The sequence below is a fragment of the Vipera berus genome (genome assembly GCF_964194415.1).
Source record: "Vipera berus genome assembly, chromosome: 2".
Classification (NCBI taxonomy): domain Eukaryota; kingdom Metazoa; phylum Chordata; class Lepidosauria; order Squamata; family Viperidae; genus Vipera; species Vipera berus.
In genome coordinates, this window is record NC_138203.1 from 181,862,587 (window position 1) to 181,885,790 (window position 23,204).

The window sequence follows — 23,204 nt, forward strand, 5'->3', positions numbered from 1 at the left end:
CTTGTCCGAGGACATCTCCGTGGTCATGTGGCCGGCATGACTAGACGCCAAAGGCGCATGGAACGCTGTTACCTTCCCACCGCAGTGGTCCCTATTTTTCTACTTGCATTTTTACGTGCTTTCGAACTGCTAGGTTGGCAGAAGCTGGGACGAGTAACAGGCGCTCACTTTGCTACACGGCACTCGGGATTCGACCTGCCAAACTGCTGACCTTCTGATCGACAAGCTCAGTGTCCTAACCCACTGAGCTACCGCGTCCCTTTCCCTACACTCACCTTAATAGTCTAGCCTACTTTTGGAGGTACTTCTAAACCAGCAGCTCCCAACCTTTTCTATACCCCGCACCCCTAGAACACTTCTGATATATTCTCGCACCCCTTACAAAAGTTCAAAATAACGGCAACAAATTATGCATGTACACTATAATTTTGAAAAGCCAAATTTTTGCACCCCTTGGAATATTGTCTCACACCCCCAGGAAGTGTGAGCACCCCCAGTTGGGAACCCCTGTTCTAAAGAGATTATGATAGACAAGGTGGGACTCACTACTAGGTTCTGTTACATGTTTATTGGATAAAGCCAAATGCTTTTAATGTTCAAGGCTAATTGTTCAAGGGACATTTTTATTCAAGGTAAAAGGTAAAGGTTCCCCCGCACATGTGTGCTAGTCGTTTCCGACTCTAGGGGCCGGTGCTCATCTCCGTTTCATAGCCGAAGAGCCAGCGCTTGTCCGAGGACATCTCCGTGGTCATGTGGCCGGCATGACTAGACGCCAAAGGCGCACGGAACGCTGTTACCTTCCCACCGTAGTGGTCCCTATTTTTCTACTTGCATTTTTACGTGCTTTCGAACTGCTAGGTGGGCAGAAGCTGGGACGAGTAACAGGCGCTCACTCTGCTACGCGGCACTCGGGATTCGACCCGCCAAACTGCCGACCTTCCGATCGACAAGCTCAGCGTCCTAACCCACTGAGCCACCGCGTCCCTTTTTTTTTATTCAAAGCAAGTAGCAAATTAGAAGAAATCCAGTACTGGGCAAGCTGAAGTACACACACATACACACACATACACACACACACACACACACACACCCCAAACACACACGTGAGGCATTATTCTTGTCCTCTAGGGTTCTTCAAGCTGACAAAGGATCAATGGAATTATCCATTCTTATTGTTATTTAATAATAATTGAACTAGCATTTATTAAATATCACAAATGTTTGGGGGTTGATGAACAATTTGAAACTTCATGAATGAGTTAATGAGCTGAAGAGATTGGGGACCCCTGGGTTAGGGCACTGTGCCCTCCAACATCTGCCCCATAGATTCCTCAGCACGCCAAAGCAGATATATGGGGAAAGGGGGAAGAAACAACACACACACACAGAGTATTTAACAGTCAGTGGAACAACTACTTATAAACCCTAATGTTGTCTAGAAATTATCCCTCGCTGAGTTATTTTTGAGCACTAAAAGGATAGAGGTTTGGGGGATGATTTTCTTGGGCAAAATTGTTAATCTAACCAGCAAAAACTTGAGGTATGCAAGAGACAGATGACACACACAGTGATGTGTTGGAAGATTTACCCTGACAAAACTTCCATATTCTCATCCCCATTAGAAAAACACGCAGACACACTTTTTTCTGTAAAAAAAGTGAACTTCTGTGACACCTCATAAAATGTTGCAAAACCCCCGCTTGCCTGAGGCAATCCAGCAATTGGGAAAATCAAATAGCAAAGCCACCAAGAACTGCTGCCCCTGATGGGATTAACTCCCAAAATAGAAACTGGACAAAAAAAATATCACTTAAGACAAGAAAGGGAACATTGGACAACCATTAAAACACAAAAGGAGGAACCAGCAAACCCACAGCCCTAGGGCAGAAAAAGCATATAAAAATCACGACTCAAGACTGGGAGACCACCTTGCAAGGCAGGAACGCTGAAGTCACTTCTCTGTCCCTTTTTTTGCCTTCCTGAAATAAAAGACCTGCTTTGCGGTAGCTGCTGTCCTCAAATTTCTTCACCGTCGGCTTTCCCCAGCTGGAAACGAACCGGGGAATTCTTCTGACAGATGCATTTTGGCTTAGCTTTTAAATTTAATTTAAACATATTTATAATTATTCTCTACTCGTGTGTTTAATAACCTTTTCTTGTCGTGTTAACTTTTAAGACAGGGGTCTTCAAACTTGGCCCTTTTATGACTTGTGGACTTCAACTCCCAGAATTCCTCAGCCAGGCATGCTGGCTGAGGAATTCTGGGAGTTGAAGTCCACAAGTCATAAAAGGGCCAAGTTTGAAGACCCCTGTAATTTAAGATGTCCCTGGCCATCTGTGTTAAACTATAGTTCACTCATCCACACAAATCTTCCTAATTACGAAATCACAGGAGTTGCAAATCCTACTAACCAGTTCGTAAGTGAGCCACAACGTACAAGTTCATGAGCGAGCCGCAGTTTGGCTTACTTATGAACTAGCGATAGGAAAACCTGAGGCTTAGGCGGGCGCTTCGATCAACCTCACGGCAGGATCGCCTGGTCGTCTCCCCAAATGTTAACGCAGATCAGCAACGGGCACTATCCGCCAGACACCTCCGAGGCGCCCCGCAAGTGCCGAACGGCACAGGGGGGGAAAGGGAAGCCGGTTTCAGCCTTGCGCACGCGCGCGAGCATCAGTCCCTGCCAGGCAAAACAAGCGTCGGATCAAACCGGGGCCGGAGGAGGAGATTGGAGTTACGGTGGCCTGGTTGGTTCGTACCGCGCCTGCGCGTTGCGGTGTTTGTGCATTCTGGCTGCGCGGCGGCGGCGGCGGCTCCGGGGGAGGGGGGGAAAAAGATGGCAGCGTCCTCGTTGGAGCAGAAGCTGTCCCGTTTGGAGGCCAAGCTGAAACAGGAGAACAGGGAAGCTCGCCGGCGCATCGACCTCAACCTGGAGATCAGTCCGGCCCGGGCTCGGCCTAGTAAGGGAGGGGAAGGGAGCCCTGTCTACTGGCAATCGCAGGCCCAGCTTGGAAGGCGCTGGGAAACCGACGGGTTGGGGGAAGGGAGATGCCGCCAAGGGGGCGGGAGGGACGCGGCAGAGGGGAAGGAGCTGAAGCCGAGGCCTGTTTTCCTGAGCGTTGAGGAAGGAAGCTAGGAAAGGGGAAGGAAGCCCAGGAACTGCGTCTCGAGTTGGGAAGGAAAATAAGGAAAAGAGTGGGAAGGAGGAGTTTGTAGAAAGAGAGGTGTACAATGAGTGGGAGTCCCTAACTAAGGTGGCATGGCCCGGATTAGGAGGTGCCCTGAAGCCCCGTGTCAAAGGGGTTCACAGTTATTTTATTTTTTATTTTATTTTAATTCCATTTATATCCCGCCTTTCTCCGAAGACTCAAGGCGGCTTACAAGCTTAGCAGTAGCCTTCATTCTATGTATATGCCTGCTTGTTAGGGCTTTCACACACCCCCAAGCGGCATTATTACAAAGTCAGCTTTATTGCCCCCAACAATCTGGGTCCTCATTTTACCTACCTCGGAAGGATGGAAGGCTGAGTCAACCTTGAGCCTGGTGGGATGCGAACCTGCACTAATTGCAGGCAGTTAACCCTAACTACGAGGTAAAGGTAAAGGTAAAGAAGTGACTGACGGGGTTGTCCACGTGGACGCATCCGATTTTTTGAGTGGGGTGTTGCACAACACATTTGCAATAAACTAGGTAAATGGGCTGGATTCATAGAATACGTTCGGGTGGTTTAATGGTTGTCTATTTATAGTTAGTGAACACGTGAACATGGTCTATGTTCACATCTGTGAAACATCAGTTGGGGCAAAGGAAGAATCTAGAGATGTGCAGATGAATGGATTATTTTTTAAAAAATGGACTGAAAGAATCACACTAAGGCTTAATGGTCTTTTGATGTAGAGTGGAGAGGAATGAAAGCATTGGACTGAGAGTGCTTTTAAAGCTCAATTGTGTGCTTAAAATTATTTAGAGTTTCTCTGCAAGATTAGTGCCTGTGTATGTCTGAAAACGGTGAGATTCCAAGTTCCAGGCTAAATATAGGATGTTTCGTATGTTGTGCTTACAGGTTTCTGACTTGGTTCTCAATAAGTCAATTAAAGCATTAGCTCTTATACTGCATATTCACAACGCTCAAACCTTGGATATTTTTAAAAACTTCATGTTGGTTTGGTTCTGAATTGAAATGGTGATTCATTACATTGTGTTAACTCAGAAAATAGATGAGTTTGTTAAATAGGTTAAACATTTAGTTTGAATCCAGACAGTAATCAGATTTAAGTATAATATCTAGGGATTGTTCTTTTAAGTTAAAACTAAAAGCTTGTTTCATCTACATTCAGATTTATATGTGTGTTTATTGCCAGTAGCTGGGCATTCTCCATTTCTTTTTAGCATATTGTTATTTCCTTGCCTAATTCTTTGTGGACAATGCTGTTAAATATAATATCCACACACCTGCTAACAATAGAACTGACTCAGAATATTAGAAGAATTATACTCAATTACATACTGTTCTACATCATTTTTCTTTTCAAGTGTCTCGCCAGCCCACCCAGATGCCTATAGAAAGGCCTATAGACCCGAAATTGCTTTTCTAGTTTTTCTCATGTTGCATACATTTAAATGTCCATCATGTTCTATTTGTTTCTGACTTGAAAAACTTCAGATCTTATAAAATGTCCTCATATGGATTTGTTACAAACCCCTAAATCTGTTTGAAGTGGGCCAAAATGTCTTAACAATGGCAGACCATGCAAGGCCAGTTTCAGTTTTGAGGCTCATTTGAGGTAAACCCACCTAAAATAATCTGTCCAGAGAGAACAGGAGAATTGAGTATCCAGAGAGCAGAGGTGGTGAAACTGTGATTCATCCAAAGTAGGTAAACCAGAATCTCAGATCTTTCTTCATTAGCCATACTAGTTGAGGATCCTATGAGAAAGCAACATTGAAACATTCTTGTATGGAAGAATACTATGTTCACACAGTTTGCTGTGCAAATAATATCTATATATGTGATTGCCATACGGATGGCAGTTCCATGAAATATATATCCGTGGCTATCTCACATACCCATGCAAATTCCATAGGAATCTTGGAATAGGAATTTTCCTCTTGGATATCAATTTGAGATCCAGATTGACCTAATGCTTAGTTTATTCCTGTTTAGGTTTGCTTGTGACATTCTAGAATCTTGTGTGGTTATCATTCGTGATAGCTTGTGTTGATAGGTGTCTTCAACAATTCCTTAATATTTCCAAAATCTGAACAGAGAAACGCCTTCTTCTTTACTGTGATTTTTATTATAACTGTATTTTAATATAACATAGCTAATGGTATTATGAATAGTTTGGTCTCCTACTAAGCTAAAAGATTAGGTGGTCTTCCTCCTTGCCCATTGCTGCACTAGTATTTAGCAATTTTCCCTGGATGGGGCTGCAGAATCACTCTCCTGATCAGCTGGAGGCCTGTGGGTTATTATTGGAATGATGGCAATTATACAAAAAAGGATGGCACAAACTTTTGACTTGGGTTGGGGGGGCTTAAGTGTGGGTGTAAGGAATTATTATTGGAATGATGACAATTATACAAAAAAGGATGGTGCAAACTCACATTTCTACTTTTAAAGTCCAAAGTTCATCTTTCCAAAATGATTGAAAATGGAACCACTGAGATTCAAGGAGAAAATTTTAGGTTATTTACTTGAGGTCAGCAGCTCAGATATTTCTTATTTTTGACAAGGGACTTCAAAAAAATAACATTGAAAAGTGACAATTTCTGAACAAAATTCCAATGGCCCAGTCTCTGGGTGCAGAGGAGAACATGTGGATCATCCAACATTGTAATAATTAATTCACTGAAAACCTAGAGTGGAAGAAGCCTTGTGGAATATAAGCTATAATAGGTGCACCTAGGTTTTCTAAAATAGAATAAGACAAGAAGTATCTTAAACAGCTTTATTCATTTATTTGTTAGATTTATAGACTGAATTACTACCATAAGGTCGCACTGACTTATACAGGGATTTTATTTCATTTTATCCCCACAAACCTGTGAGAGGATTATTTATGAGAGTATAACTGGCTGAAAGTCACCCAATGAATTTCTATGATTAAAAGTGGCCCGGGTTTCTGTGGCCCTACTCCAATATCTCTTGAAGTGAGAACAGTTTATTGAGAAATAATATTTATGAGGTATTTCATATTAAAGATATTAACTAGAACTGTGTATGCATTTCTGCCACATCTTTTTCCGGTATCATGTGGCATCTATTTCACATGCTCTGAAGCACATATTTCAATTAGAGTCTGAAGTAATTAATTGCCCTAATAACTACGAGAAATACAAACATCCTAGTCTGAAATTTCTTTGAAGTAATGGCTCTCAGTATGTAGAATAAACTGGCTTTGTTGGGTGTTTTTTCATCTTCTGTTTTTAGTTCTGTCAGACTTTTTTTGTGTAGATCTGCAAAAGCAAACTGAAGCCATTATTTATTTGATGAATTTCGCTTGATTCTTTAGTTTTCAGTAGAGAATGCTTGGATTCTGAATTTTGTTTCTTGTTGTCAGTCACACACTGTATTTGTAAATGTGGATGATATTGCTGCTCCTTTTAGAATCTGATAATAAATTGCTGATAATAGTTTTGTAGTAAATGACAATTTCTGGAATTAAAAGGAACTTTAAAAACGGGGAAAATATTCTATACATATACAATGTTAGAAAGGGTTTACCTGAAACTAAATAAAATTACTGCTGGCAGTTCAGGATTATATAACAACACTGTTGTTGTTAGTTGCGAAGTCGTGTCCGACCCATCGCAACCCTATGGACAACGTTCCTCCAGGCTTTCCTGTCCTCTACCATCTTCTGGAGTCCATTTAAGCTCACGCCTACTGCTTCAGTAACTCCATCCAGCCACCTCATTCTCTGTCGTCCCCTTCTTCTATTGCCCTCAATCTTTCCCAGCATTAGGCTCTTCTCCAGTGAGTCCTTCCTTCTCATTAGGTGGCCAAAATATTTGAGTTTTAGCTTCAGGATCTGGCCTTCTAAAGAGCAGTCAGGGTTGATCTCTAGGACTGACCGGTTTGATCGCCTTGCAGTCCAAGGGACTCGCAGGAGTCTTCTCCAGCACCATAGTTCAAAGGCCTCAATTCTTTGGCGCTCAGCCTTTTTTATGGTCCAACTTGCAACTGGGAAGACCATAGCCTTGACTATACGCACTTTTGTTGACAGGGTGATGTCTCTGCTTTTTAGTGTGCTGTCTAGATTTGCCATGGCTTTCCTCCCGAGGAGCAAGAGTCTTTTAATTTCTTGGCTACAGTCCCCATCTGCAGTGATCTTGGAGCCCAGGAAAATAAAATCTGTCACTACCTCCATTTCTTCCCCATCTATTTGCCAGGAATTGAGAGGGCCGGATGCCATGATCTTGGTTTTCTTAATGTTTAGTTTCAACCCAACTTTTGCACTGTCCTTCTTCACTCGCAACAAGAGACTCTTCAGTTCCTCTTCACTTTCTGCCATTAGAGTGGTATCATCTGCATATCTTAGGTTGTTGATATTTCTTCCGGCAATCTTAATTCCAACTTTTGATTCATCTAGCCCTGCCTTTCTCATGATGTGCTCTGCATATAAGTTAAATAGGCAAGGCGACAGTATACAGCCTTGCCGGACTCCTTTCCCAATTTTGAACCAATCAGTGGTTCCGTGTCCAGTTCTCACTGTTGCTTCTTGGCCCGCATATAGGTTTCTCAAGAGACAAATAAGATGGTCTGGTACACCCATGTCTTTAAGGACTTGCCACAGTTTGTTATGATCCACACAATCAAAGGCTTTAGCATAGTCCCGACTCGCTCCTTGGTTCTCCAAGGACCTGCGGGAGATGAAGCGCCAGAGAAGGGGCCTAGAGAGCATTTGGAGAGCCAGTCGGTCCGAGTCTGACCGAACACAGTTAAGATCCTTTTCTAGATCCTATCTTGTGGCAATGAGGGTGGCAAAGCACGCCTACTTCACCACCCTCATTGCGTCCGCAGATAATCGCCCGGCCGCCCTATTTAGAGTGGTCCGCTCCCTTTTAAGTCAAGAGACGGGAGAGGACCCCCTACATGGACGGGCTGAGGAATTTAGTAAATATCTGGTGGACAAAATTGCTCAGATTCGGGCTGGTCTGGACTCTGACTGGGCAGTATCTAACGAGAGGAAAACGATGAAGTTGGCCAAGTACATTTGGGAAGAGTTCGATCCTGTGACTCCGGATGAAGTGGACATGATCATGGGGAAACTAAGTGCCGCCACATGTTTGTTGGACCCGTGTCCCTCCTGGCTAGTCTATGCTTCTCGGGAGGTTACACGAGGCTGGCTCCTAGCAGTTATCAATGCCTCACTGAGTGAAGGGTACTTCCCTGCTGCCTTGAAAGAGGCGGTGGTAAGGCCCCTCCTCAAGAAACCGGCACTGGACCCAGCTGTTTTAAACAACTTCCGTCCTGTCTCCAACCTTCGCTTCCTTGCGAAGGTCGTTGAGAGCGTGGTGGCACGACAGCTCCCTTTGAACCTGGAGGAAGCTGAATATCTAGATCCGTACCAATCGGGTTTCAGACCGGGGCACAGCACGGAGACGGCATTGGTCGCGCTGGTGAATGATCTCTGGCGGGCCCGAGATAGAGGTTATTCTTCTGTCCTGGTCCTATTAGATCTATCAGCGGCTTTTGATACCATCGACCATGGTATCTTACTGCGTCGTCTTGAGGGGCTGGGAGTGGGAGGCACCGTTCTACGTTGGTTCTCCTCCTACCTCTCGGACCGTTCGCAGACGGTGTTGGCAGGAGGGCAGAGGTCAAGCCCTAGGCCTCTTAATTGTGGAGTGCCTCAGGGTTCGGTGCTCTCGCCCCTCCTGTTCAACATCTATATGAAGCCGCTGGGAGAGATCATCCGTAGCTTCGGGGTGAAATATCATCAATATGCTGATGATACCCAGCTATTCATCTCCACCCCGAACCAACCCAGTGATGCCCTCGATGTGATGTCCCGTTGTCTGGAAGCGGTACAGATTTGGATGGGAGAAAACAGGCTTCGACTCAACCCGGCCAAGACTGAGTGGCTGTACATACCGTCATCTCGTTTAGTCCAAGAGGTTCCATCTCTGACTATAGGAGGAGAGATGTTACCTCCCATTGATAAAGCACGCAATCTGGGCGTCCTCCTAGATTCACGACTCAGTTTTGAAGATCACATCGGAACCGTGGCTAGGGGGGCATTTGCCCAGATTCGTCTTATATACCAATTACGCCCCTTTTTGGACCGAGATGCCCTACGTACAGTCACCCACGCACTCGTTACCTCCCGTATTGATTACTGTAATGCTCTCTACATGGGGCTGCCCTTAAAGACCACCCGGAGGCTTCAGCTGGTGCAGAATGCAGCTGCGCGGGTTGTGATGGGAGCTTCCCGATACTCCCATATTACACCCCTCCTGCGGGAGCTGCATTGGCTACCAGTTGCCCTCCGGGTGAGATTTAAGGTGCTGGTACTTACCTTTAAAGCCCTACATGGCTTAGGTCCGGGATACTTGCAGGACCATCTGCTGCCGGGAACAAATTCCCATCGTCCAGTACGCTCACACAGAGAAGGCCTCCTCAGGGTACCGTCAGCTAGGCAATGTCGGCTGGCGACCCCCAGGGGGAGGGCCTTCTCTGTGGGAGCACCAACCCTATGGAATCAGCTTCCCCCTGAGCTTCGGATAGCCCAAAACCTCCAATCCTTTCGCCGCGGCCTCAAAACACACCTGTTCCACCAAGCTGACCTAGACTGACAGGCATCTTAATTAATTTATATTTAGTATTTTTAATTCATTTTTAAATTCTCTAATTTTTTATTGCACTGATGTTCTCAATTTCATTTATCTTGATTTATGCACTTATTATATGTTTTATTGTGAGCCGCCCTGAGTCCTTCAGGAGATAGGGCGGGATATAAATCCCATCAATAAATAAATAAATAAATAAATAGTCAATGAAGCAGAAGTAGATGTTTTTCTGGAACTCTCTAGCTTTCTCCATGATCCAGCGTATGTTGGCAATTTGATCTCTAGTTCCTCTGCCTCTTCGAAATCCTGCCTGTACTTCTGGTAGTTCTCGATCCACATACTGCTGAAGTCTAGCTTGTAGGATTTTAAGCATAACTTTACTAGCATGAGAAATGAGTGCAATGGTGCGATAGTTTGAACATTCTTTGGCACTGCCTTTCTTTGGAATTGGAATGTAAACTGATCTTTTCCAATCCTGTGGCCACTGTTGAGTTTTCCAAATTTGCTGGCAAATTGAGTGTAGCACTTTTACTGCATCGTCTTTTAAGAGTTGAATAGCTCAGCTGGAACACTGTCACCTCCACTAGCTTTGTTGCTCAGCTTTTCTAAGGCCCACTTCACTTCACATTCTAGGATGTCTGGCTCGAGGTCAGTGACCACCTCATTGTGATTATCAGGGACGTTAAGCTCATTCTTGTATAGTTCTTCTGTGTAATTTTGCCATCTCTTCTTAATCTCTTCTGCCTCTGTTAGGTCCCTGCCATTTTGGTCCTTTATCATGCCCATTTTTGCATTGAATCATCTCTCCAATTTTCTTGAAAAGATCTCTGGTCCTCCCTATTCTATTGTTTTCTTCTATTTCTTTGCACTGTTCATTTAAGAAGGCATTCTTATCTCTTCTAGCTATTCTCTGGAATTCTGCATTCAATTGGGCGTATCTTTCTTTTTCTCCCTTGCCTTTTGCTTCCCTCCTTTCCTCAGCTATTTGCAAAGCTTCTTCAGACAGCCATTTTGCTTTCTTGCATTTCTTTTTCTTTGGGATGGTTTTGGTTGCTACCTCTTGTACAATGTTGCGAACCTCTGTCCATAGTTCTTCAGGCACCCTGTCTATCAGATCTAATTTCTTAAATCTATTTGTCACCTCTACTGTATATTCAACAGGGATATGATTTAATTCATACCTGAGTGGCCTAGCGCTTTTCCCTACTTTCTTTAGTTTAAGCCTAAACTTTGCAACGAGAAGCTCATGGTCTGAGCCACAGTCAGCTCCTGGTCTTGTTTTTACTGACTGTATAGAGCTTCTCCATCTTTGGCTGCAGAGCATATAGTCAATCTGATTTCTGTGTTGACCGTCTGGTGATGTCCATGTGTAGAGCCGTCTCTTGGGTTGTTCGAAAAGAGTGTTTGCTATGACCATCGTATTCTCTTGACAAAATTCTATCACACTGTGCCCTGCTTCATTTTGTACTCCAAGGCCAAACTTGCCTGTTATTCCGGTTATCTTTTGGCCTCCTACTTTAGCATTCCAATCCCCCATGATGATAAGGACATCATTTTTTGGTGTTAGTTCTATAAGGTGCTGTAGGGCTTCATAGAACCGGTCAATTTCATCCTCTTCAGCACCGGTGGTTGGGGCACTTGGACTACTGTGATATTGAATGGTTTGCCTTGGATTTGAACTGAGATCATTCTGTCATTTTGAGGATTGTATCCCAGTATTGCTTTTCCTACTCTTTTATTGACTATGAAGGCTACTCCATTTCTTCTGAGGGATTCTTGCCCGCAGTAGTACACTTGATGGTTATCTGAATTAAATTCACCAATTCCTGTTTTTAGTTCGCTGATACCTAAGATGTCGATGTTCAGTCTTGTCATCTCTTGTTTGACCACGTCCAGCTTGCCTTGATTCATGGATCTTACATTCCAGGTTCCTATGGAGAAAAAATCTTTACAGCATCGGACTTTCCTTTCACCACACCAGATACATCCACAGCTGAGCGTCCTTTCGGCTTTGGCCCAGTCGCTTCATTCTTTCTGGCACTACTGGTACTAGCCCTCTGTTCTTCCCCAGTAGCATATTGGACGCCTTCCGACCTGAGGGGCTCATCTTCCAGCGTCATATCGTTTTGCCTTTTGGTACTGTCCATAGGGTTTTCATGGCAAAGATACTGGAATGGGTTGCCATTTCCTTCTCCAGTGGATCACGTTTTGTCAGAACTCTCTGCTATGACCTGTCCATCTTGGGTGGCCCTGCACGGCATAGTTCATAGCTTCATTGAATTACGCAAGCCCCTTCGCCACGACAAGGCAGTAATCCATGAACAACACTACTAATAGTCAATCTAACCCTTGGATAGTGATGTCAACTGAGGTCCAGAATAACTGGAAACCCCTTGTCAACGTCAGACCCAAACTGTTAGTAGACTGTAATTATTGTAATGCCATGCCATAATGTTTACAGCTTGAGATAATAGGGGTTGAATCCAATATCAGGAAGTCTAAAGTTGGGAGTGACTGTGTCAGGTGATCCAATTCAGATAATCCAGTTCAGTGAAAGACTAGTTTATATTCCTGCTATTTTATAGTTCTGTCAGTGTTCCTGTATAAGTAACTTTCAGCGATAATAAGACATCCTTGTAATCTGTGGATCTCTAATTTTAAAGACTGGTTAGTGTTTAAAGACTTGCTTAGTAACCCTTAGTGGACAAACATGGATGTATCTCAATGTTGGTGTACGATATATCTGTAGTAGTGAAGCAGAAGTCTAGTATTTTCTGTATATAGTGATCTTAAATGTTTACTGTAATTCTGAATTACTTTCATCAAAGCCAAAGTGTTAATATAATTTTATATTATCTTTGTATACAATATGACCTTCAGGTGAGGGGAATAATGAAAAATAGAATCAAATATATTATTATTGTCTGAGCGCTTGTATGTAGTAGCTGATTTTGATTGCTAAGAGTAAAGTTTGGTGGATATAGGCTACACAAAAATGGATGGACACAAGGTTTAGAAGTGGACAATATTTAAATCTTTGAAACTTCAACATTTGTATTAAGTATGAATTGAAAATAAATTTTAACTGTTTTTGCTTTCAGATAAGATGATTTAAATGACTTTTCTGGTATGTCTGAATACATTTTATGTTAGAGAATAGAATAGAGTAGAGTAGAGTAGAATAGAATAGAATAGAATAGAATAGAATAGAATAGAATAGAATAGAATAGAATAGAATAGAATAGAATAGAATAGAATGCGACCTTGGAGGTCTTCTAGTCCAACCCCCCTGCTCAAGCAGAAGAACCTATACCATCTGAGACAAGTGACTGTCTAGCCTCTTCTTAAAAATCTCCAGTAATGGAGTGCCCATGATTTCTGGAGGCAAGCTGTTCCACTGGTTAATTGTCCTCACTGTCAGGAAGTTTCTCCTTAATTTCAGGTTGCTTCTCTCTTTGATGTGTCCTCATGGCGAGATTTTCACAATAATGTATAACTTTCCTAGATACATAGGAACTTTTTAAAAAATCATGCTGTAATGATACTGTAAAACATTGAAGTTGGAATATGAAATTTAGTTAATCTGTAATCCTGGTAATTATTTTTGCCACTAAATTTTAAAAGAATTGACTGATATATTAAGAGACTTTTGAGTAAACAAATGTGACACAAAAACTGTGTTTATTTAATTTATTACATAAACAAAGTAATCCTACATGTGGCATGCCAGTGTGAAAAAGTGCTTCTCCCTGAATCAATTGATTCAGTTAAAAAGTTAAGGCCAGTTGTATGAATTCTTCTGTTAATAATCAAAGTGGATTTGCACCAGTTCTGCCTTATTATTATTTAGCATATTTAGCATATGATGACAACACGACAGAACAGAAGTAAACGTATAGACACGGTTTATATAGTTGTAAGTAAAACTGCTATGGGAGTATCACAGTGGCCTCATAACTGGATGTCCAATTCAACTATCCAGGTGATCACCTCTGGCATTGCTTCATGTAGTTCTGCCTTATGTGAATCTCAGAAATCTCTCTTCGTCACTGAAGATCTCATCACACATATAGTAAAGGAATATTATGGCACCTCAAAATAAATTTCTGAAGGTCTCCATAGAAAAAGTCATTAATACTCACCAGTCTACAAAAGTTCTGGAGGCAGAAAGATATGATTCTGAAGAATAATAGTGAGTCTTCCAAGAACTGCTGCCTTATCAAAACTGCTCCAAGAACACAACATAGAATCATCCCCACAGTACCTCAGAATAGTATATGGGGATCTTCAGGGTGTTGCCTCTTTAATAACAACAACAACAAAGTTGGAAGGGACCTTGGAGGTCATCTAGTCCAACCCCTGCTCAGGCAGGAAATCCAATACCATTTCAGACAAATGGTTGTCCAGTCTCTTCATAAAACCTTCCAGTGTTGGAGCATTCACAGCTTCTGGAGGCAGGTTGTTCCACTGATTAATTCTAACTCAGGAAATTTCTCCTTAGTTCTAGGTTGTTTCTCTCCTTGACTAGTTTCCATCCGTTGCTTCTTGTCCTGCTTTCAGGTGCTTTGGAGAATAGTTTGACTCCCTCTTCTTTGTGGCAGCCCCTGAGATATTGGAAGACTGCTATCATGTCACCCCTATTCCTTCTCTTCATTAAACTAGACATACCCAATTCCAGCAACTGTTCTTTATATGTTTTAGCCTCCAGTCCCCTAATCATCTTTGTTGCTCTTCTCTGTACTCTTTCTAGAGTCTCGACATCTTTTTTACATTGTGGTAACAAAAACTGGATGCAATATCCAAGTGTGGCCTTACCAAGGTGTTATAAAGTAGTATTAACACTTCACGTGAACTTGATTCTATTCCTCTGTTAATGCAGCCTAGCACTGTGTTGGCTTTTTTGGCAGCTGCAGCACACTGCTGGCTCATATCTAAGTGATTGTCCACTAGGACTCCAAGATCCCTCTCACAGTTACTACTATTGAGCCAGGTACCACCTATACGATACCTGTGCATTTGGTTTTTCTTGCCTATATGTAGAACTTTACTTTTTTCACCATTGAATTTGAATAGTTGAATCGGTGTCCGTGGTAACATAATAAAAAAGCATGGAAGAAAAATGGGTTTATGAGATTAGCAAAGTAAAAGCCTTTTCTCAGTAAGAACATTGATGCTCTTCTCATATTTTCTAGAAAAATATCTGGCTGATCCTGTAGATTTCTAGAGGGCTGTTCTAAGTTGATTAAAAATGGGGAACTTTTGAGGCTATATGTGTATTGTTATCCCTGTCAGAAACTAATACTTAATTCCATAGCTGTTTTCTGGATGGCTTTCTATCATTGAAGAAAGCATGAATTCTGTCTTGTTATCAGAAAATGTTAAGGGAATTAACAGGTCATTTGTCCACCTGCTGAAACTGAAGCGGAACATGCAACATGATAGTGATTTCAAACCTATAAATCTAGTAAGAGAATGATTAAAGAACAACATTTTGAACCAGCAATGTGAGAGACTGATCACTAACTACAGGAAACATTTGATGGTAATTATTGTAGCTAAAAGTGATGCATATACAGAATCTAAAGAAGAGAATACTTTTTCATGCTGGCATATCATTGTTCGATTCAGGCTTATGAAATATATGAAACAAAAACAAAATGTTAGTGTTATTTGTAGATCACTCGGTCTTCCTCTATATAGCAGTAAGACCATAATAAACCCAGGTAATATTTTGAAGAAAAGAGGTGCAAAAATCCAGAAGAGAATAAGTAATTTTTTTCATATAGTGAAGCGGTAGAACATGTTGTTGATGAAGTTCTAAAAATTAGGTTTTAACTAGGAAGGGTGGAAGAAAGAACATTAAAGGAACGTTACTGTGTAGGGAGCTGAAATATACAGAGCTTAATGGAACTACTCATAAATACAATGAAGAAATTGATCCTTCATGTGTTTGAGTAAAATGTAGAGCAGATTTTCCACTTGTTTGATACATCTCATTTTCATCTTTCTGTCCCCTTCGTTGATTTTTTTTCCCTACCTGAATTTCTTGAATTCCTTGTCCTGAAATTGATTTGAACATGAATTATTTTCATTTTGATGATTTGACTGTTTCTGTTGTGATTTATCGTGTTTTTTTTTCTTCCTTTTCCCAATCCAGTTATTGTGATCACTCTAAGCCCTGCTCCCGCTCCATCCCAACGTGCAGGTACCAGAACTTTTTATCATCGCAGCTTGGATTTCTTGCATCATTTATCTAATGCTTCTTTCAACTGCATAGAATTGCCATTTTTTTTCCTGCTTCTGTTCCAAATGCGTGTCTGACCCTGCTTCTTTCCCACTGTAGTGTTTTCCTTTACTACCTTTTATTGAGCCCTAACTCATCCTGACTGGCTAGACAAAGTGATGCATCAAGCCATGCATGAAAAATGTGTTTGATTGTCCACAGCTGCATTTAGTTGCTTAGCACCTTTCTTTACTGATTATGTCAAAGCAATTTATGAAAACGGGTAATATTTAAATTATGTGTATTTTGGACCATGTCTTTCCTACTCCTTGCCAAATGCCTCTGATGGGAAACAGCAGAAATGTAGATACTCTGTAGATTAATATTTGGAGTAGAAAAAAGCCACTACCCATAGGAAAACTTTTCGAGTGTAAGTGCAGTTGTCTCCGAGGTAGAACCTAGCAGCAAACTGTCAGTGCTGTTGAGTTTGCTTAAGGGCAGAAAATCAAGACTGTATGTTTAATTAACCACAACGCTAGCCAAGACTTAAAATCGGAGCAGAGTATGCCAACCTCAGAACTTGGCAGAATGTAAATTGCTTTAAGATTTCTAGGACAAGTTGAAGAAATCTAAACTGAACGGTAGGCAGCATCTGTAACAATACATGAAGAAGGAGTTATGTTTTTGGTACAGTCATTTGCATTACCTTTGAAGGACTGTCTTCTTCCTAACCTGTGGCAGCAACTACAAATAGTTTCCCAGATTGATTCCTGTCCAAATATTCCTTGATTCCAAACATATTTCTGCGAGAGACCCAAGTGTTTTGAGATCACTCTTTGGACCTGCCTTCCCCAGTCTAATGCTTTCCAGGTGGTTCTGAATCCAGGTGTCGGATTAAGAATTCTGGGATTTGCAATCTAATACATCTGGATAAAGGTGGAAGTTGTGATGGGACATGTTAAGTAGAACTGACCCTCAGTTAATAAAAACACCTTTAGAAATCAGACATGTTCCTAGTTATTATACATGTATGTAACGCTACCTCTACAAACTATATTTCAGGATTTCAAAAGATGAAATTGAAACTATTTTATTGGCAAAGAACTTTTTAACAGAGTTAAGGAAACTGAAGGTTTCATGCCATACTTGCATAACTACAGGAGAAATTAGTAGTTGTTCTGAAGCAGAAATTAAAATCCAGTTTTTAGTCATAGGTTTTCCGTGGTATTGTACAGTGGTAGAATATATTACACAAAGAACTGTCCTTATTTGTTTTGCTTTCAGATTGACATTGTACTTTTAGTAATATTACAATAATATTACAGTGGTGGTAACTTTTATTGAAATTTCTGAGTTTGCTTCTTCCTGCATGCCCTCGTGTCTAAAGGGCATACTTTGGGATGGGGGTGATTACATTGTAAACGTTCAGCTATTCATCTTGATTCAACTTGTCTTGCCAAATACTCTTTGGTATATGTAAAAGAACCTCTTCATTTTCTGCCTTTAGCTGCTGTAGCTGTGGATTGTGAATTAATTACTGTGGTTTTTCCTACCTGAGAGATAGCAGTCTTGCAGTGTTGAAAATGCCGAAAGACCAGCATGCTTTGTCTTGGGGAAGCTTGCTTACTAATGCTTTGAAGTTGAATGTGTTTAAATAGATTATCATCTAGGCCTTCTCAATCTTGCCTTTTGCTAGCTCTTACCTATGCTTTTTTTTGCTTTGCCAGCTGTTCTTTGCAGATATAACCCAGCAAAATTTATTATCTTTTTCTTATGAAATAGATACTATATTAACTATTTTTCTGTAGGAGTATGTTTTTTAAAAAAAGTATAAATGTGGAAAAAGGGAAAAAGCAAGATAATATTTGTTAAATATAATGCAAAGTTAGCATTACATATTGATGTCATGGTGTACAATTAAATTTGAAACATTTAAATAATATTACTTAATAGTAGAAAAATGGGATATTAAGCATATAAATTAGTTTTCATAGTTCAAATTTCTTAGTTCGGATTAGTTTCCAAACAGGATTCCTGGTTGTAAAATTCTTGAGCAAATGTAGAAAGAGGTTCTAGAGTTCTCTACACCATTGAAAGAGAATAAGTAGCGTTCAAACTTCATAATTTCAACTTTGCTTCATTACAAAAAATGTCATACTCATTTCTTTTATCATCCTTTTTATTTCCAAGCCATTGATATACTGTATATATGTGAGCACTTTGTGAAATGCATCTTTTAATCCATCTCCAACAATTAGTTGAATCCATCAAATTCTTCCTAAGTATACAATATGTATACAATACAGTATACAACCATAAAATATGGTTTTGTTGAATTGTGTTTTTAAATCTATAGAAATGTGATATGAATGTATGTTCATGAACCAAACACTTTTGACACTTTGTCCCTCTCTATACGTATATGAGTTTACATGTGCATTTGATTGGCTAAGAGACATTGTAGTTATCTAAAATAGGTAGATGTACTCAGGCAGTTAAGTTCTGCCTAAGTCTAATTGTGCTAGTTAAGCAGCTTGTAGCATGGTAGGTTCTTATAACTTGAAGCTTCATCCCAAGTCAGATAGAACCCAAATTCCTTGTTTGTTTCAGGTTTTGAAGTCATTTTATTTTAATCATTTATTATTTTATTTATTAAAATACTTGATTTCCATTTTTCCCTAAACATGAATGGGTGGAGAGAATTCAACTTTTTTTTTAAATAAAAAAACTGTTGTGATTGCAGAAAAATGTTGAAAATGTAATATGCTGTTTGATACCCCCAAAGTAAAAGCAAAGTGTGTATGTCAGTGAATTAGTTTCTAAGCAGATTGGTAGAGAAGGTAATCTTGCTGATACCACTAGGTCAGGGGTGTCAAACTCAATTTCATTGAGGGCCGCATCAGCATTGCGGTTGCCCTCAGGGGGCCGGGTGGGTGTGGCCTACTGGGTGGGCGTGGCTAAAGTGCGTATGGCCTACTGGGTGGGCATGGCCAGCTCTACATCGTTCGCATGAAGGGTGCCTATGGGGGCCTGGGCAGGAGTGGAACAGATCTGGGGGTCTCTGGCAGGAGGAGGGTCTCTGGGCCAGGGCCAAGGCAGTGTGGGCCGTTCCCTCACTGTTTCCAGGATGGCTTTGTGGGCCGCATGAAACCACTTTGCGGGCTGGATCTGGCCCCCGGGCCTTGTGTTTGACATGTCTGCACTAGGTGGAACTTGCAGAATCACATTCATTTTATCTCAGCCTGGATTATCATATATATAGGAAATCATACTTAAAATAGCATAGTTCTAAAAATCAGCCTTTCTTAATAGAGGATTGAATGAAGCAAACGGTGTATTTCTTATTTATAAAGGTATTAGCTCTGAGACTTGATTGGATTACTTCTGCTTTGAATAAATAAATCTTAATGAAACGGGTATAAGAAAACATTTCTTCCCTTTTATTATACCATTCTATCCCTCCTTGTATAGAAATTCATTTGGGGCAAAATTGGCCAATTATGAAAGTTAAACAGGATTACACCTAGTTAGCACTTGGATGGAAGATCATTGGGAAATGGCAGTAGGCTAGACTGGAAAGTTGAAAGGATCTGACCACTGCATTTTATTGCTGAAAAAATTATATTGTGAGAAATCTGTAGTCTCACAAAGAGCTGAGCTTGATTCAAAGGAAGTTTTAAGTTATTTATGCAGAATATTGTTGCTTGAATCCCAAAGGAATCAATGTGTACAATGATGAATAGCAGTTTTTTGTGGATTTAAAAAAATCGTGTTTTCTCTATTTCTGATACACTTATCAGTTGATGTTACAAAATTTTTCTCAGTAGTCATTCTTTAAATACTGGTTCTTAAAATTGACAGTCCAAAATAAACTGTTCTGGTGGTGCTGCCAATGCTGTGTGTTGGTAACGAAATATAGTTCTTAATTTACGACCACAATTGGGATCGGTGAATTCATTGTTAAACAGTTTGGTTGTTAAGTGAAGTACCATGTGACTGCATCCAATTGTATGATATTTTTTGCCATGCTTGTTAAGCAAATCACCATGCTTGCTAGGTGAGATACCACTTACAGTTGCTTAACAGTTTGTGACTCTCTGCTGGCTTCTCCTTTGACTTTGCTTGTTGGAAGCCGGTGATCACCTGATTCCAGGCCATTGCAACTGTTGTAAATGCCACCTGGATTAGGATCAAGTGACCACAGAGATGCTGTGATGACCGTAAATGTGAGGACTGATTGTAAGTCATTGCCGTTGTAACTTCAAACAGTCGCTAAGTGAATGGTTGTAAGTTAAGGATCACCTGTATGGATTTTAGTCATGTGCAGACAACCATAACATTCTGACCTTAGAGTTCTTATTCTTTGAACTACAAAACAATATACGGCATTAAAAGATTAATATTCATACATCTTTTTTTATCTGTGACTACTTTGATTTATTATATCAAATAGCAGTTGCTGATTGTAAATTGCATTCCATACATGCATTCCCCCAAAAGAATAGGAAAACTGAACTGTTTGAATTTGTGGTATTAGTGTAAAGTAAGGAAGGCTACTTTTGCTTAGCAAAATTGCTTTTTAGAAATCTAAACAGGTATAAATAGAATGTTTTGTTAGAACTCTGTCTCTCATGTTCTTCAGAAAGATCATACATATAGTCCTTGACTTATGACCACAGTTGGGACAGAACCTCTGTTGCTAATTGATGTGAGTTGTGCTGATTTTAGAAGGTTTTTACCATGGTTGTTAAGTGATTGTGGCTGTGAAGCAAATCTGGCTTCTCCTATTGACTGCTTGTTGGAAATCCCCAGGGAAAGTAAAAAAAAAAATGACAAATCATGTGACACTCCCCCCCATGACATTGCAGTTAGTATTTACTAGTTGGCAAGTGACAGTCATAAGTGCAAGGACCGGTCATAAGTGACTTATTTCAATGCTTTTGTAAATTTGAACAGTTGTTAAATGAATGTTTGTAAGTCAAGGACTACCTGTACACCTTTTTGTTACCTGCAGTAAGTAATTTGTTCCCATCTTTTAGGACACGGGTGTCAAACTCATCACATCATGTGACATGTCATGACATATCGCAACTCTTTGCATTGCCAGCAATGGGGTGGGCGTGGCTTTGGTATGATGAAACCGGCCCCCGGGCCGACAGTTTGACACCCCTGTTTTAGGAGAAGAGACAGAATGTGCACTTAGGGAAGTAATAGACAGCAGGAAAAGCATTTTAGGAATTTGGGGATAGAGGTGAAGAAACAAGATGCAGTAGATGTGCAAACATTTATAAACTATTTTATTATTATTATTATTGCTTTTGCAGTTTCATTATCATTCAAATATGGGGCCAGTTTTCATACTGCACCTTTATTCAGATGCTGCTTGATTTTTGTCTGCTTAGAGAGACATTTAGATCATGATACTGAATAGTTCTATAACTTTAAATAATCTATAAGAGAGTCATAAGCTGCTTCCAAAAAACTATCTTTGAAAAACGTGCTAGAAGCATAACTTGGGTCACAAGAGCAAATTCAGTGCAATCATGAGATGCAGATCAATTGGCTTGAGAAATTCCATATTACGCACTTCAGAGTATATTTTTCATGGAATGGCCTGGCTTTGTCTTGTTTTCTACTAGTAACCTATTTTCCCTGTAATACTTGGTGAATAATAAAATATGTCATCTTTGCAGAAACCAACAAGGAAACAGAAATAATGAATTTATATTGTCCTGATTCCATAATTTCTTCATTTTTATCACTAAATTCATAGTTCAGTGTTCCCACAAAGGACACCAGATGGTCCTTATAAAAATTATCCCATCATAGTGTCCTTGAAATGCAAATATTGAGGGAAGTAACAAGTCTCAATATGCAGAACTTCCACAGTTGGCTAGAGGTGAGATTATAAATCGGTAACTTCAAATGAGATGAAGATTGAGGAATTATTTGCCTTCCTATAAACAGAGTTTGTAGGCATTTCTGTGTAGAGATAGTTATTCTTATCGTAAGTTGAAAAATTCCTCTCCCTCTTGCCAGTTTGTTGCCTAATCCCATTATCCCACCATCAATATTTCTTTAAAATAAATATAAGGCTACAGGAAACATTAAGCATAGGCTTAATTTTGTTTGCTCTGTAAGTGAGTAGTCTTCTCTCCTCATCAGATATGTATTTTGGGAGCATTTAATTTTGCAGTTAGACCTTGGTACTGCGGTGTGATAGTAAGCCATCCAGAGTTACCTTGACGCAAGTTGGGTGGCCAATACGTTTTATAAACCAACCAACCAACCAACCAACCAAACATTAAGTACGAGAAAGACCAAGTTAAAATCTTTGTCTCTAAATGTAGTAATAGACACAGTTTGTGAAGCTTGTTTTTTTTAAAATTGTAAATGTTCATAAGTGCCATGGATGCCAAGTATGCCAACGGTAGCTGAAATGTCATTGCAAGCTCACTTTGGTAATCTGATGGAGATCAGTTTTAGGCATAAGTGTAATTTTCATTGAGTCCTGAACTTTGGGACAATGTCTTAAAGCATCATCAGAAAAAATCTTCATTAAAAAAAAAACCATCAAGAGCGTTCATCCCATCCATGAGTGCTAAATAATAGTTTTAGTAATGAGGATGATGGTGGGGGTGGGGGTGATGATATGGGAACTACGTTACAGTATTGCACAACATTGAAAATCCATAGATTTCTCACTCAAATTTATTTTTTTAAATTGGTCTCAACATTAGTATTGATTTTTTTCCCTTTTGGTGCATGCATGTCACGCAGGATAGCTTTAATGTGACCTTATCTGGTATTTTGGAAATATCTGTTTCCACGTGACTCAAAACATTTATATTTTGCCATTGTTTTTATATTAAGTTAACTTATTTAAAGTAGCTATGTCCCATTATACTAATAGATATCTCTTAATTTCTGATGTTGAAACTTAGCCTTTCAAATGGAGCAAATTATTTTTTCATATGTGTTTTTTTTTAAAAAAACAACAAATTTATTCAGCACAGGGATGAGGAATTGCTGTTTGTTACCCCACAGCAATTCCAGGAAGAATGGCCAATGGGGCAAATTACATGAATAGAAAAAGAAATCTACACACCCAGAATAGGCATGTTGAGACTTAGATTCTTTGTGGTGATCAGTAATCAGTGGCCTTGGGTTTCTTTGACTTGTAAT

The 23,204-nt window shown here is 40.4% G+C and overlaps 1 protein-coding gene across 2 annotated transcripts in view; it reads left to right on the plus strand.

The window, feature by feature from the left end:
* Positions 1–2,815: 2,815 nt before the first annotated feature.
* The window catches only part of MAP2K7 (mitogen-activated protein kinase kinase 7), a 35,955-nt gene continuing 15,566 nt past the window's right edge, over positions 2,816–23,204 (plus strand). Inside the window, exons 1-2 of one of the 2 annotated variants that reach the window (XM_081315514.1) lie at positions 2,816–2,961; positions 15,954–16,001. In XM_081315514.1, coding sequence (XP_081171640.1) covers positions 2,838–2,961; positions 15,954–16,001 — 172 coding nt within the window. In that variant the 5' untranslated portion in view covers positions 2,816–2,837. The remainder of the gene's footprint in view (positions 2,962–15,953; positions 16,002–23,204) is intronic. The other variant, XM_081315513.1, reaches the window with a different exon arrangement.